This window comes from Aulonocara sp. 'chitande type north' Nkhata Bay, linkage group LG5, assembly GCF_057382095.1.
Source record: "Aulonocara sp. 'chitande type north' Nkhata Bay isolate Kocher_YH1m ecotype deep benthic linkage group LG5, A_spYH_male_GT1.1, whole genome shotgun sequence".
Classification (NCBI taxonomy): Eukaryota; Metazoa; Chordata; class Actinopteri; order Cichliformes; family Cichlidae; genus Aulonocara; species Aulonocara sp. 'chitande type north' Nkhata Bay.
In genome coordinates, this window is record NC_141348.1 from 46,984,208 (window position 1) to 47,001,116 (window position 16,909).

At 42.0% G+C, this 16,909-nt stretch overlaps 1 protein-coding gene across 2 annotated transcripts in view; it reads right to left on the reverse strand.

Moving 5' to 3' along the window:
- The window catches only part of LOC147331525 (mitogen-activated protein kinase kinase kinase 12-like), a 28,218-nt gene extending 11,592 nt beyond the window's left edge, over positions 1–16,626 (reverse strand). The window contains exons 1-3 of one of the 2 annotated variants that reach the window (XM_086293930.1): positions 16,510–16,626; positions 2,542–3,068; positions 114–297 (exon numbers count right to left, since the gene is read on the reverse strand). In XM_086293930.1, the coding sequence (XP_086150056.1) occupies positions 114–297; positions 2,542–3,034 (677 nt within the window). In that variant the 5' untranslated portion in view covers positions 3,035–3,068; positions 16,510–16,626. Of the gene's footprint in view, positions 1–113; positions 298–2,541; positions 3,069–4,931; positions 5,064–16,509 lie in introns of those variants that run through there. The other variant, XM_086293929.1, reaches the window with a different exon arrangement.
- Between the last annotated feature and the right edge of the window lie 283 nt (positions 16,627–16,909).

Consider the following 16,909-nt stretch of genomic DNA (forward strand, 5'->3'; position numbering starts at 1 on the left):
GCCCAAATGTTCATCTTATTCCATCAAAGAACATTCTTCCTATTCAAAATGACTGAAACCATTATTGATAGCCTCTCTATTTCCACCTAAGCCAAGTGATCACATCTGCTTACTTGAAGGTGATGATGTTGGGATGTTTGAGCTTCCGCAGGTGCTTGATGTCTGTCTCTTTGATGTTCCGCACTTTCTTCACAGCCACTTCCTGGCCGTGCAATCTACCGAGGAAGACGGCGCCCTGGGCTCCGCTGCCCACCCACTGCAGGTCCGATATCTCCTCGAATGGGACTTCCCACTCCTCTGAAGCCAGAAAAAAAAAGCGCATATAGAAGAAAGGAATGGTTTCACTAATGTCTACTGACATGTTTTGTCATGCTGAATGATGAAACTCTGCTGCAAAATGATGCTTGAAAGTAGCTGCAGGTCTTTGTTTGGTGATGTTGAAAAGTCAGCCTGGCTACCAGACTATGGGACATTTGATGTGACACAGATTAGGCCCCTTGTGTCGTTTGTCTAATATACTTTAAAATCTCAGCAGCTTTTAAACTGATATGTATTCTCTCTAATGAATGAGTAATAGGGACCTTAATGATTCCCTGACAACTTCTCTTTGTGGTTCAAAGTGGGTCGCTGAGACATTGCTACAAGTTTTCAAGGTGACACATCCTCGAAACACTGGGGATCCCCCCACTTTTTGTCTGGTTTGTGTGTTTTTAGCATCCTTACTAAGCGATATATGTGGTAAACATGACATTTGCTAAACATCAGTGTTTACACTGCTGTGTGTAAGTACAGCAAACATAAAACACCAAAAAGACAGAGTATAAACCCAAACCTGCTAACACGTGAAACATCCAGCATCATTACAGTCGCTGGCGTGCTGCAACGAAAGGCTAAACCCGTTAGAGTAAAATCTCAAAACGGAATCCCCAGTTGATATCTTGTTCTGCTGTTGAACCTCACCTTAACCTAAGCCTGGGGTGTGCAGGCAGACAGACATAAAGCTCTAATCTCCTGCGGTTAATTCTCTCTCAGCCTCTTAAATCCTCCTTAGTGCCATTGTGGGGCTGACGCAAAACAGGGGTCCAGCGCTCGGGAGGGGGCTGGAAGAGGGAGGGAATTTCAGAGTCTGAATGTGGATGTATGGTGAACGGGAGGTGGTTGGATAGCACTCGTGTGTGTGTGTCTGTGTGCAAAGAGAAAAGATGGGAGGGGGATTCCCCACCGGTCAGCAGGGGTCCATGTGGCTGAAGACAGACTGTTAATAGAGAGAAGATAGACAGCCTACCCTGCTGCTGTTTTTAACCCGGGGAAAGAAGCTTCAGACACATTTATCATATTAATAAGGATGAAATGAATGATTAATGCCGGTGATTGATTGTGGGCTCAGTCTCTAATGAGCCCCTCAAATTTTCCTCAATAAAGACATGAAGCCACATCTGATAAACCAGAATCTCCGTGTGTCTTTGTTTCATTTGAAACAAAAAAAAAAGAGGGGACAATTTAGCGCATTACCAGATACCTTCAGTCCTTCAGAATCAATAGAGGACCAGCTTTTTACAGATATATATTGTTAGTTCCAGTCAATACTGAAAAAAGAGTCGGTGTTGTTATATAGTGGCTGAGGATTTGGTTACAAAAGGCCCATTTATTTCACTTTTATAATATCCGTTTTGCTCTTATTGGTGTGTGTGAGACTCCCTGTGATGGCGCAGAGAGGAGGGGAACAGCGAGGTGCAGATGGGCTGGGAGTGATAACAGCACGGGATGAAAAGGAGAGGAAGGGAGACAATGAGGGATGGAAAAAGGAGGGGAGGAGAGGGGATACGTGGAAGTCAAATGGATGATAAAACATCAGAAGGCAATAAAGATGAGGAGAAGTGTAAAGCTGCCACCTTGGTGCCTGATGTCTGATGCTCTATTTATTTCATCAACTTTTGTTTTTGGCACCTTATATGACTTTATGCGTTTATGTCAGCAGCAGATATGAAATGTTTCTATTTGCGGACGTGTTTATGTGTGCACGCGTTCATCCTCATGCGTGTGTCAGGTTTGTGTTAATAGAGATGAGAGGCGCAGGGTCAGAGCATGGCCATGCATAATTCATGAGGCAGATTTGGCAGAGGGGTCTCAGGGGAGCCCTGCGCTATTGTAGTGGCTGCACACATAAACAACACAGCGTCACAGGGAGCTAGTTTCACTGTGGGGGTGGTAGTGGGTGGTGGGCACGAGCAGGAAAAAGGATGGGGGGGGAAATATCAGGGGAAAATAAGCCCTTTACAGCTCTGATAGAGTCTCCCTCGCTGGCTGCAGCTCGTTCATGTCAGGAAGGGGTTTGTTTACAACGTGGCCTTTGCGGGAGTCATTTACCTACTGTCTGTTTAATGTAATTAAACTGGGGGATAAGATCAATTAATTAGCATATCAAAGCTTATCATTAAATTTAATTGAGGGTTGTTTTTTTATTGCAAAAGCAAAAGTGAGAATTCAGGCATATTTGTGTTCAGTCATTTACACTGAAATAAATCTGATGGTTCGACTCACCGTCCAGGTCATGCTTGTGCTCTGTGGAGTAGGCTTTGCCGATCATTGTCCAGACAGGCCGCAGACACCCAAACAACCCCTCCAAAAACCCTCCTCCCCCTCCTGTAGACTGGCACTGTAACCTGGCGTCATTCGCCTGGCTCCTGACCGCACTGCTGTCCATATCCGGTCCCTCTCCCTCCGTCCTTCCAGGACCGCCATCGTGTTCATGGAGTTTCAGGACACTGTTGGCAAAGTGCTCCTGTTGTTCCTCGCAGGGTGTCTGGTTGTGTCCAGTAGTGTGCCCCTCTCTTCCTCCACCCCCGGGTTCCACAGCACCTCCGGTGTCTATGGAGAGGACGTTGCGAAGAACGCACTGGGTTGGGGTCAAGTCCATTTCTGGCGTGCAGGGTGTTTCGGCATCGAGGCGGCGAAAAGACGGAGGATCGGAGAGGGGTGTGTTGAAGCCAGAAAGAGAGGGCGATGGGGCGCGAGGTTCATGCATGAGGGCCATGAGTGACTGTGGTCATCAGAATAACTGAAGAAAACTGGAAAAGAGGGAAAGAAGGGAATTTAAATAAAATAATATGAGTGAAATCAAGATTAAATGAACTCTTTCTGAAAGTTGTCAGTAGTGGCTGATTTTGCAGGAGAGCGTAGTCATCTTTAGCTCCATTTTAAGTAAAAGAAAAAAAAGAAGCTTTGGCTACTATGACGTCATATGTGCAACACAAGTCTGTAGTCTAAGTCTGATAGGCAGACAAAGCACATCTTCCTGAGCCTCTCATCAATATCACCAAACTGCATTTTAAAGGTTTTGACTTCCTCCACAGATACCAAAGGAAAAGATGGAGTTCAAGATCAGAATAAAAATATATAGATACAAAAATCCACAGACAATAATCGTTTTCTGCATTTCTTACAAACACAGAAAACAAGCTCTCTCATAATTTGGCTAGTACAAGTGGAGGTGACAGGTGTCAGTCCACATGTACCCTGTAGTCGGGAGACTGACATCAACTGGGTAGATGCCAGTCGGTAGATATAAAACACTAAAATGTGAAAAATGGTTATGAGATAAAAGAACATCCTGTCTGCAGCATAATAGCTAAGCCTTCAGTGGAGGGCACAGAAAATAAAGAGACCAACCCCCCGTTCTTAGAATAAACTGACACTGTTAGGTATCACACTGATACAGAGTATTACATGCTTAGCGTTGCATTGCTTTTAGTTCGGCAGGATTAACTCACTGCTGCTCTGTAGTCCTAATGGTGAGACAGCTGTTTATTCACATCTTACTCGAGTGACATTAAAATGGATAAGATTACAAAATAATGAGCAAATTCTGCAGGGTTCGTGAAAGCTGTACATTTTTCCAAGGGCAGCAGCATCTGCACACTCAATGGAGAAGAAAAATGCATTATTTCTCACCAGAGCCTCTTGAAGTAAACCACTCCTTTGATGGACAAGCAACAACAGGATTTACATGCTCGGTAAAACAAGAACACAAGTCAAAATGTTCGTAGTACTATCATCATCATGTTCAAGTTCTTGATAAAGAACCAGCAGAATATGAGGAACAGTCACAGCAATGCAGAGCACAGTTTTGGAGTAGATGGGACAATAAACTTGCACAATAAGAAAACAGGATACTTTTGTTAAAACCCCGAACTTGGAGCTCATCAATTTCCATTTCAGTCATTATGAGATGCACTTCATGCATTTCTACATCAGTCAATTTGGAGGTCAATTTGAGGGAAATTGAGTGAATTACCATTAGACTACATCAACCATCCCACTGTGACACTCCCACTAGAAGTAAAGTGCTGATGTCTGATGAATGAGCTATTAGCCGACTTACCCAAGATGCATATAAACATCCATAATTCCCTGTCCTCAGATTAATCAGAGACTCTGAAACAAGGCAGAGTCAGCCTGGAGATTTCATTATCCAAGAAACTAACAACAAACCCCCAAGTCTGGAAAAACCACCCTCATTATTATGTGATGCACTAAGAGAAACTCAACCACTAAGACACATCTGGTGTACACATCAGTCACATCCGACTGATCCTGCCTCCTAATAGTCCTGCTCCGTTTCTCACTTTCTTTATTTCGAGGTGTCAGCTGCGGGAGCCGCAGGAGCAGCTACGGTCTGTTACAGGCCAGCGCATTGTGGATGTATCGGAGGCGCATCATTGCCTCTCCTGGCACCTCCTGCGGTTACGACCCGGAGCGCCAGTGGAGCATCACTGACAGCACTGAAGTTACACTCAAACGCACGATGGCACTTTAAATTGGGGAAAAAAATAAAAGAAGTAACGTGTTATTTTATGCAAAGACCACCCGCTTCTCCTCATGCTTACCTGCCTAACAACTCGACTGGAAGAAGCCAATTTGACGATTCCTACCTCAATGCCGATAACTGGAGTCCATCGCTGATGACTGCAAAAGATTATTCCTCTCTAGGATTTATTGGTCCTTTCTGATTTTCTCCCTTGTCCTCCTGTCCGTGTATCGAGCATCCGCGCTCAGCCTTCTCTACATCCAGCGCGGGTTTCCAATCGCAGGGCTCTGTGGAGGTCTGTTTTTCTCCTGCGTTAATTTGAAACGATAGAAAACGCAGATATTTTTCCTTGTTTGGGTTGTTTTCTTGATCCTACACCTCCTCCCCCTTTTCAATTCCCCTCTGAGGATGCTGCGATATGCGCACTCCCAGGCAATTTATACGACCGTCTCTCCCAGGCTGTAGTAAACACGAGCGATGGAGAGAGCGAAGCGAGGCTGTGTGGGAGGGAGGGAGCGCTGATGCCCTCCTATCAGAGGAGAAATCTGGAGTGACGAGTGCAGTCCGGTGAGAGACGGGACAACCGCAGGTACACGGGCTCGAGTGAGGCTACTCTTAGAGCAGGGAGGAGGGTCAGCCGGCATGTGAGGTGACCAAAATGATGTCATTCTCAAAGCATGCAGCATTTGACTGGACAGCACCATTTAAATCCCCTCAAAACCTATTAACGCCCTCTGAACAGAGCGCAGAGTAATTGATGGATAATCTGCAGACTCCGTCTGCCACAAAAGGGACACGAAGGAAGGACGTTTTTTTTGTTTGTTTAAAAAAAAAAAATTATATCATCATCATCTCCAATCTCTCCTGACCCATTTCTGTGAGACAGGACAGCACATGCAGAACCTAAATGGGACTGTCCCCCAGCGTCATTTGTTTCCCTAAGCGACCATAATTAACCTGAATGAAATAAAATATCAAACTAATTTAAACAACTGTCATTTTTTCTAACACAAAGCTCAGCTCTGTTTGAGGAACCACGCCACCAGCAGATAACTGCCTTCACCTTAAATAAAGTTATTATTCAAGGTATTTTCAAGGCCTTGCAGCGTACAGGGCACACATGGTTCTCCAACACCCCAACTATCATACAAACAAGATCCAGGATGCAACAAATGCAAATACATTTTAAACAAAACTAGACTATTAAAAGTACAGAAAGGAGAAACTCTGATGAGGACAAACTTTTTATATTATTTCACAAAAACAGAGTGTCTCCGCTACCTATTGTTCAGAGGGCTTCCTTTAAACTTGCAATCAGATCGGATTTTCAGACTTTTTGTTTTTAACAGTACCAAAAATAAAGAAGTAACACTTGCAACATTTTAACCATATCCAATCCATTTTTTCCCAGGATGTTTCAGGATTTTGTCAAGCCATTTCATGGGAATATTGACACTGAACAACAACATTACAACTTAAAACTGCCGACATTTAGAGAAATGCTGCAAGATGAATAATTTGTGTAAACAGTGGAGAACCTCCAGCTAAAAAGCATAAAGGGTCGTGAAACAGCTGAGGATGCTGTGGGTGAGCTTTGTCTTTACTGAGAGTGTAAATGGTTGTAGCTACATGACCCTTTTGAGTGGTAAATCCAAATCCAGCCCTTATCTCCCAGATTAAGCCCGTGCTGGGCTTAAATCCATAACGATGACCTCATTGTGCCGCTTGTACACAGTAGGGAAATCCTAGCTAGCGCATAGACAATCCACGGAGAGACCTGAAAACCACTCACAAACACGAGTATTCTCCACTTTCTCCTCCTACTAATGAATGCTGTATGAAGTCACGATGAAAAAAAGATCACTGTGCCAGCTCAGTTTGATGCCCCTCATGAAATCTGAGCAAGGAGAAACTGATTGCTTCTGTTTTCATTTATTCATCTTTGAGTCATTCTGTGCTACCCGAATCCTCGCCAAGTGAAAACAAGACACGTTTTCATTTTTTTTAAAGCTTGAAATAAGATTTGTAATAAAGAAGTAGACTGAAAACAAGAGTTCTTTTATAATTCTGTCCATCAAAGGGGACCAAGAGCAATAGCAAACTAATACTGGGCCTATTAACAATTTAATAACTAACACAGTCAGACTCTGTGAGAGACTAAATTATCCTTTTCAGTACTTCTAAATATTTAATTACTTTATTTTGATAGTAATTTTTAATGCTTTTCATTTTCAAATGTGAAGGAGCATTATCTCATAGCTTACTCTCCCAAATGAACATTCAAAACACCCTTGCCAAAAAGTAGTTTATGAATGTTTCATTTGGGTTTTAATATCACATGAAGGAGAAACTGTGGGCTTTGCAAGGAAAACTCAGTAGCTTTAATCAGTCTTGCTATTTTATGCCATCCCCATCTACAATCCTCTTCTCACTGTGTCTTAAGGCGGTCTGAATAGAGAAGCACACTCTGTTTTTTTCCTCTATTTCAATCTTTTTGCGTTAAAACTTTCTTCATGATTTATTCAGTGGACCTTGTAGTTGCAGGAAGGCCTCTCGTCAGTGATGTTCAGGCCTCTAAGGATTAACGCTGCTGCCTCTGATGTCCACCAACGCAGCTTCAGCTCCTGTTGAGGTAACTCCACCAGAAACAAGAACAGAAGTAACGCTGAAGGGTATCGCGTGTTTTAGATACAAGCCGTCAGCCTGCACAGTGACAGCTTTTAAGAACGATACTCGATGGGGATCCCATTTACTTTTAAAATAATTACACAATAGATTTGGAATTCAGATTGCCTGGCAAATTACACCTCCAGAACGTAAACTCTTTCTGCATATATATATTAAAACGAAAATCAAACTTCTAAAGAGCAGTTGGACTACAGAGGTACTGTGGCGTCCATCCAAAAAGCTGATGTAAAAATGCAGCATTGTTTGGCAACATGTATCATAATCTGTAGGAGGGAATTAACAGACTCCTGCAGTGAAGAATGTCAAGAGGAATGTCATGTGTGTGCACGTGCGCATGCACGGCTCTGCTGCTGAATATACAGTATGTTTTTTGAGGCCTCGTGCCAAGTGGACACAGATTGTCCAAGTCCGGTTAGCAGGAAGGTGGTAGGGTATACGTGTGTGTGTGTGGCGGGATGTAGACTAGAGAATGAGGGGGAGGGTTGCTTCTGGCTTACTTGAAAGGCTATTTATGGATCCTCATCGAGAGGCCCTTGTGTTACTCATTGTCACTTTCACTCACACGTAGCTGAATAGGTGGCTCATCATTAAAGCTCACTCAACTCTGCTGCTGAAGGCAAAGTTGAACATAAGAAGCAAAGATGATTTTCACTTTGCTTCATCATCGTGTTGACTGGAAGCCAACAGCAGAGCGGCAGACATTTTTGGAGTTTTCTAATGACTGAAGAAAGATGTGTGTCTGCATTTTTGTGCACCTGTGCCAATGTGCACTGCGGAGTGACTTCTTCCCGTTTGTTGGGGGAGGCTGATATTGGACAGCACTTTCATTAATCAGGTTGTCAGTACTGTTTGCTTCATCCATATTGTATGTCGATGGGATTCATTAAGATTGGCACCAACCGGCATTGATGTGCGATGGGAGGGTGTTGCAAGTGGGTGGGGGGAGTCTCCATCCCAACAAGATGATCTCACCTCCTGTCTGCAGCTCGGGAAAAAAAACAAAAAAAACCCAGCTTTCATTCATGAAGTCCATCCATTCACACATGCGCGTGCTCAGACACATGCACACAAACACACACACATACAACCCAACGTGTCTCCTAATGGGATGCCGAGGAGACAGTTGTGCCAATGAGGCAATATTCAGGTGAGATCACTGCCGGATGCCGTGGCTCCTCTTTCCATTTCAAAACTCTAAAGGATGTGTGTTTGATACCTTTTATAAAACTCACCCACCATTGTGCAACATCCTTAGAGAGGGAACAAAAACAGTGGAAACTAATGTGCGACAAGCAAGCAGTTGTTTACACATCCAGTAAACAATGAACACCATTAATGTCTTATTGCACATTTTTGATCTCTTATAACTACATGCCACAAGACGTTTCACCAGCTGTGACTGTTTTCTATTTGTCACCAGTCTGACTGAAAATTCACTGTCTGCTGAACGATACTGTGAGAATTACCAGAATGAACCAAAACAAATCTGAAATTAGTCGTAAGGCTCGATGAAGTTAAGCTAAGTTGGTGATTCAGGTGATTTCCTTCAGGTTTAACATTGTGACAGATCCCTTTTCACAAAATTTGGCATATTTAATCTTTATATACTGTTCATATTTCAAGACCTCACAACAGTTGGTAACATTTTTGGCCCAAATCACAAATTTCCCCATACTATACTTAATTTTAAACTGCAGGTCTACTTGGAGTGTCTAAATAGCCACTGTCATACTAATAAATTGATTATTAATCCTTTATTGACCTTTCAGAGGCAGGTAAAGTTTCTTTTTGAGGTTTTACAATGCTTATTTTTGAGAAAAGGCATCCGAAGTACACCAAAGTGCTTTCCAGTAAAATCATGATACAGATAAAAATCACAATATAAAATATAAATTACAGATATAAATAAAATATACGTATAACCATCAGGCTGCATCCACACTGGAAGTGATTCACGGTGACGTAGTAAGTCATTCACTTGCTACGTCGCTGTGCTACCATCACCGGTGGTTATTTTGTGACTGAGGGCAAAATTACCGACGATGAAGCCAAGTGGGCGGGACCTAAGATCCATTTTTCTGGATAGTGCTGGATACCAATGACTGACATATGACTTGGTAGTAAATACATTAGGGGGTTACCTAGGCAACTGGAGCCTGGAATGTCTGCAAATAACCAGCCTATGCTTCAAAACGATAAGTGGAGAGAATTGCTTCCAGTGTACGCAAGCTTTACAACAACTAAATGCTGCTGTGTCATTAAAAAAAAAAAATCTTCCTAACTATCATCTACAATACTGTGCATACGTCTTGAGCCACCACTAGTTTCTTTATGTTTTGCTTCCAAGATATCGGGCTTTGTTGCTCTTGAGCAACAGGCCAAATTACACAAGAACTGGACTGAAAATAAGAAGGAATGCGGTCAGGTGAGACTTCCAGCTGTGAGTGTCTACAGTCATCTGTAAAACACAGTGGAGACACTCATGGTTTGGGCTTCATTTTAGTCAGTGGTGTTGGGGAGATCAAATTATGAACACAGAAATGTAACATTAGATTTTTATCCACAATGCAGTATCATCTGCAATGCATCTGATTGACAACAGTTACATTTTACAGCAATGACAATGATTCCAAACACCCTGCCAATGCATATGAAAAGCATACCTGGACAGAAAAACACAATGTAACACTATCGGTCATGGACTGGCCTCCCCAGAGTCCTGACCTCGACGATATTGAAAGTGTAGAATCATCTTGACAAAGGAGTGAAACAAAAGGCAGAAACATCCAAAGAAGAGTTTTAAATGTCCTCCAGGAAGCTTCATAAGAGAGTTCAGGGTGTGTTAAAGAATAACAGTGCTCATACCAAATATTCACTCTTCAGCTTATTAGAATTGTGCAGACTATGTTTTTGACTTAAATACCGTATTCGCATTTATGTTTGCACGTTTCAATAAATTGCTGCAACTTTTCCTAGCAAAATATAAAAAAATGAGGGGTGGCTCAAGACAATAGCTATACTTACAATACAACATAAAAATATTCAGAGCAGTGGTAAGCAACCATTCAAGGTAAGTTCTTACTGAAGCAGCAACTCAGGTGTCTTTATAATCTTATTACTCTCCGACTCCTCTTTAAATCTCAGCTAGCTTTCAAACTCCAATTCCATCTACACTAAAAGTTGAACATTTTGACTTGGAAACCCACAACCCCAAAACAAACAAAAAAAAACCTGCACTTGTTGCAACAGAGCATCACTGATGTTCATGTTAGAGTCACGTGGTCACTGGATTCATCTCAGTCTGCTATTCGCTGCCTTTTCGTTCCGTCGTTGGTCTCCACCAACTCTGTGTGAAATCCCTGGCCATTTAGCAGCTTCATGCATGACTATGCTCACTAGTTAGGTGTTACGTTGCTGTTTGATGCTGGTCAGATGGCGTACAGTGGATTTGAAAACAAGAACAGCATAGAAGGATCTGTCACAAACACATCCTTTCACATAGATAGCCAAGTTATCCATGGTCATTATTAACAGTCATGTAAATACACAGTATAGATTCTTTAAATTCAGAGACCACTATTGTAAATAGGTTTAGGAGGTGTCTTGCACAACTAAGGAAACATAGTTATGTTTTAAAATATGCTAATCCAACATTTAGATCAAGCAATGCTTTGATCTCCAAGGGAGATTAGAGATGTGTCTGATTTCCCTTTGAAACCTCTGCGAAGCGAGAAGGCAGCCAGCCAGCATGCTGCTGAGAGCCTCTGGCAGCGGCCCAGTCAGGAGAGGGTTAATAACAATAAAGGGGAGGTTGGAGAAGCCTTCCTGAAAGTCACATGGTCTGTGCTGGGAAGGGTGGGGTAGGGGGGGTTAAAAGATTGGAGGGAGGGCTGCTGGAGATGAGAGGGGGAGGAATCTGGAGCATGTTGCCGTAGAAACAGAATCCTCAGTTGGCCAGTGTGAAGTCAGAGGCGTAATTCTGGGTGGTGACTGCAGTTAGATGCTGCTGCTGGTGGTGTGAGGTGGGTGGGTGGATGGGAGGGTGACTCACACTGGAGAACGCACTCTGCATTCTAATGGATGGACACACGTGTATGCACACATACACACACCTTCGTTAGCTATCGTCACCTTCAATTGTCAGTATCTTCTTATCTTAGCATCTCCTCTTTTATCCTGACTTCCTTTGCTAATTTATATAATGGATCAGCGTTATCTCGCTATTTCTGACCATATAATTATTTCATTATGTGCTGGAAAATCCATTAGTATACGTTTTGTTGGCTCTACTTGCATGTGTTGATAAAGGGCATCTATTACGGGGAACTAACTGCTCAGACAGGCAAGTAAACTATAGCCATGTAATTGTTGACGGTATAATTGCACAGCACACGTAGCAATTAAAGCGATAATATGTGTAAACCATGCTCAAGATTATCATTGGATTAACTACACTTCCCAAATACCCTTGGGAGTTTAGCAGCTCACCAGCTGTTAAAGGGGGACTGTTAATAATTATGTTGATGATTTTATGCTGTTTTATTTTTGAGGTGTTTTTTTCCCTCTCTTTTTGGCTGCAGGGGAGTTAGTTTGTATCTCATTATATGAAGCTTATGTTAATGAACTTTGTCTCTTAGGATGCTGGACAATAACACATAAGAAGCAATATTAAACAGATACATATTTTCTCAGTGCACAACCTGAATCCTAACATACATATGAATCTGAATTTATACACTAATAAATTAATATTGAAATATTAAATATGAATAATTTAATATTGTGTTTTTAATCTTGAATACAATCAACATTAGGTTGTTTGGATTAACTTTAATCCACAGCTTTAGTCGGTAATGAGACGTGTAGTTTAAAGCATAACGTATACGTTATATAAATGTTTTCACCACACCCCTTTTCTCTTATGTTCACTTTTTAACAAACCAAGCAAAACATCAGATTTTCTACCGATCACAACAGCCACTGCAGTGCTGTAGCACTGCTGGATGTGACGTCCACTTGTCCAATAGCAAATAATGGTCCTTTGATTGAAAGCTGCTTTGGTCTTCCTTTTAAGGAAAGCCAAAGCAGGTTCATTTCCCATCAATGCAGCATGTAAAGCAGGAAGCAGCAGATCACAGGCACTGTGACGTTTTCTGGGTCACCACCCACAACTGTAACTCATGGTTTGAGACAAGCCAATGGGGAACAGTAAAGCTGGGTGGTCAGCAGTATAACGAGGCTGGGTAAGAAAAAAAAAAAACTTAATCTTGTTTATTTGAGTTTTTTGTGACCATGACTCATTTCTTTTCTGGGAACAGGTAGAGGCAGCTGTGCCCCATGCACAAGTCAAGAAACTGGATTTTCTCTTTTTGATTTAAAATTTCCTTTCAGAGATTTGCTGTGATTTTGGCATTGGTAACAATGAAAAAAACCCACATCTGCTTTAATTGTCTGTCCTCAATAGTTACTGTTTCTTCTCGATTGCTTTACGTTAGAAATATAATAACTATAATATAATATAACAAAATAACTCATCTTCTGCGTGTTCTTGCCATGTTGATTGGAAACAAGTTATTCTGAAAGAATAACTTTGGAACCCATTACATTTTGCCAAAAAAGGAGTTCTTGCAAAAGTATTTTTTAATCCATTAATATTAATTTTGCTACAAAGTACAGCACTATGAAAAAGTCTTTCTTTATATTTTACATGTATACTTTCTCTTATATTTTGCATTTTGCACCACACTTGTTTGTATTTTTTAAAAGCGATCTTGATCAATAGTTTTCAGCCTTCCTGACGCTTTTCAAAGTTTTTCTTTGGATGGACATTGTCTGCTTTTTCACTCATTTTCAATCCAGTCCTTGTCCTTGACCATTTTCAAGTTTTTGCTTGCTTGTTTGTTAAATCCCATAATACAAATCACTAAAGCATAAAAATGCACGTAAGATGAACCACTGTTTTATCTACACATAACAGAAAACTTAGCAAAGAACCAATTTTAAATTGTATTATTAGGCACTCGGTTACTTGCAGCCTGTAACAAAGACAGAATTTGTTCCCCTTTCTTTAGTCAAATATGACACTATAGAAAGATTACACTTTTGACAGGCATCCATCTATCCATCCATCTTTTTCCGCCTTATCTGGGGCCGGGTCGCGGGGGCAGCAGCTTAAGCAGAGAAGCCCAGACCTTCCTCTCCTCAGCCACCTCCTATGGCTTATCCGGGGGAACACCAAGGCGTTCCCAGGCCAGCCGAGAGATATAATCTCTCCAGCGTGTCCTGGGTCTGCCCCGGTGCCTCCTCCCGGTGGGACATGCCTGGAACACCTCACCCAGGAGGCATCCTTGTCAGATGCCTGAACCATCTCAGCTGGCTCCTTTTGATGTGGAGGAGCAGCGGCTCTACTCTGAGTCCCTCCCGGATGGCTGAACTTCTCACCCTATCTCTAAGGGAGAGGCCAGCCACCCTTCGGAGGAAGCTCATTTCGGCCGCTTGTATCTGCAATCTCGTTCTTTCGGTCACTACCCACAGCTCGTGGCCATAGGTGAGGGTAGGGACGTAGATCTACCGGTAAATTGAGATCCTCGTTTTTACACCCAGCTCCCTCTTCACCACGACGGACCGGTGCAGCTGCGGCCGCAGCGCCAATCCGTCTGTCGATCTCCGGCTCCCTTCTCCCATTACTTGCGAACAAGACCCCGAGATACTTGAACTCCTCCACTTGGGGCAGGAACTCATCCCGACCCAAAGTGGGCACTCCACCCTTTGCCATTTGACAGGCATGAAATCATATTTTTGCAACAACAAGATGATTCCCAAAGCACTCTTATGCGATGTGACAGAAAACCTGGTGTATCACATCATGAGGTGCAGTGCGTTCTCAAAAAATTTGAGGAGCCTGAATAGGACAATAAAGAAGTGGCAGACCTATAAAACTCTTCTTCAGATGGAAAGTTTTTCCATTTTTCAGCATGATAATGCAGCAGTCACCAAATACACAGGTACATGGGTTATGGTAATTACCTACTTGACCAACTCACACATTAGCTGTATTAAGAATCACTAATTTAACTGAAAAAAGGAGTCCCATAAAACTATGATGGAGTTAGGTCAGGAGTGAGCTGTCCGTGGTACTGTTTAGAGGCTACAAAATCCAAAAGCAATAATGCACCAAATACACTCAGTAGACCTGGCAGCATGGACAGAAATAAGACTATGCTTAAATGTTCACAGGCAAAAACAAAACAAAAACACAACAAAATAACTAAATTCATTGCAAATGTTTAGCCTTGTGATATCCCTCCCAGGGTTTACCCTGCCTTTTGCCCTATGACTATGGATGAACGGACAATTGGACGTTTTATTTTTCCATTTATACTGAAACAGCTGAATGTCTCCTTGGCACAGGATGGTAAATGCCAAAAATTTATTTCTATACATTTTTCTGATCCCAGAAATACACTCATTTAACCTTTTGATCACTGTGCTTTTCCCTGAAATGAGAACATAAAGGATCGGACTGTTTTTTTTCCCACTTTCAAAACAGACTGATAGGCATGACTTCTTAATTAATCCCGTTCTTTCATTCATTCACTTTTAGTACCACACATATAGAATATTTAATAAAGCTCCCTTCTGAATTTTGTTATGAACAATAAGAAGGAGTTGATAGCTAACATTTCTGAACACAAGAATTACATCAGAAAAAATGATGAGAGGTCCCCTACAGCCAGACATTTTCAGTTAGCTGGAGGGTCAGTGGTTACGGGGAATGGTGGTTGGGCTGTTGAAAAGAGTTGTTGACAGGGAAGGGAAATCATCAAAGGGAAGCCCATTGGATATATAACAGTGTATCCTGGAGGATTAAATGAGGAATTGTTGTCGTCCTGTTTTTTACGATTATTATATGTAGTGGATGGGTTCCAAGGACCTCTAGTAAACTGACGTATATTGTTCCATATAATGTTTTTTTAAGGTATTCATGGACTACTAGATGTATATTTGATCTTTCTATTGAATCCGACAGACTGTATCATCTAAGATATTTTGTTCCTGTTATGGGAAAGGTGTTTTTAAATTCATTTCTTCTTTTGTGAGGTTTGGCTTTATATCCAGCTATATATGTGATGTTATGTACGAATAAAAATACGTATACAAATAAATATAAATCCCCTACTGAGCAGGTTCCTGTGTGTCCCAGTGCTTTATTGCTGGTGATGTCCACATATGCAGTGGAAAGCCATTGACAGAAGCGCGTCCATTTTTTCTTATTGCCATTTTATACTAAGTAGTTTAACAGCATATAAAATAGTATTATATATGCAATTGTGAGTGCTTAAGTTCTATTAACAGTATGGCAGTTTAATGATTTGGAGGTGAGCACGACGTTTGTTTTTCTTTGTTTTCTGTTTGTCTCATATCCTTTAAATCTCTCCGAGTTGAGCTCCGTTTCTCCGAGACACTTAAAAAAAATCCCTCGTAGTCTTCCATAAAATACAAGTTGTGTATTTTGACGAATAACATCGGGGCTTCAGAGGAAATACATAGAATGATGGAGTGTGGGCGTCGACTTCTTAAGTCCCTTTACAGGAGAAACCCTACACCGGCCTCTCTGTGGACTCCCCCACTCCAAGTCAATGTTTATCGATTTCATTAGGCTGAAATAAAGACTTGCCAATGTGCCCGCTGAACTGGTGATACAGACGATGAAGCAACTTGGTTAAATGACCGAGACACAGCGCCACCTGGTGGTTCTACGTCAGACTAACATCGCAGCAAATATTCTCTGACTGTATTTACCGTTTTAAATGTGTCAGGCTTCATGACTCTTTGTGCCGATATTTGGGGAACATCTGCATTGCAAAGCAGCTGCAGTATGAATTGATGCCAGTGAGACATTTGCGTGCGATCGTTAAAACTGGACAGGAAGAATATATTACCGACATCGGAAGAATGAATGAGGCTCTGCAGGAAGCAGGCTGTGCCTTCATAACGCTAATACAAAAGCCTACCTTTTGCAGGCTTGCTGTTTGGTTTCCGCTGGTAGATCGGTTTGTAAAGCAGGAAAGTGCAGCTGTTTTTCACACGGGAAAGCCCTGAAACCGTGCTACCTCCGTTCAGCCCTGCTGCTACTACTGGGGTCCCATCTGGCTAATTACCTTGTCAATAAACCTTGAAGGTAATACCGCGAGAACGAGAGTTGGGGGTGAGCGCTGATCCTGACCCTCACTAATTATCCCATCCCAATTCCAGCACGGCAGGAAAAACAGTCCAAGGCAATAACTCAAGGTTTCAATATTATTCATGCACGTGTCCATTCATATTAAAAACCTGTCACTGTATTGCAGATTTCATTTAAAAAGGAACAACATTACAGTTTTTGCCCATCAAGGTGTAAAAAACAGTGTAGAA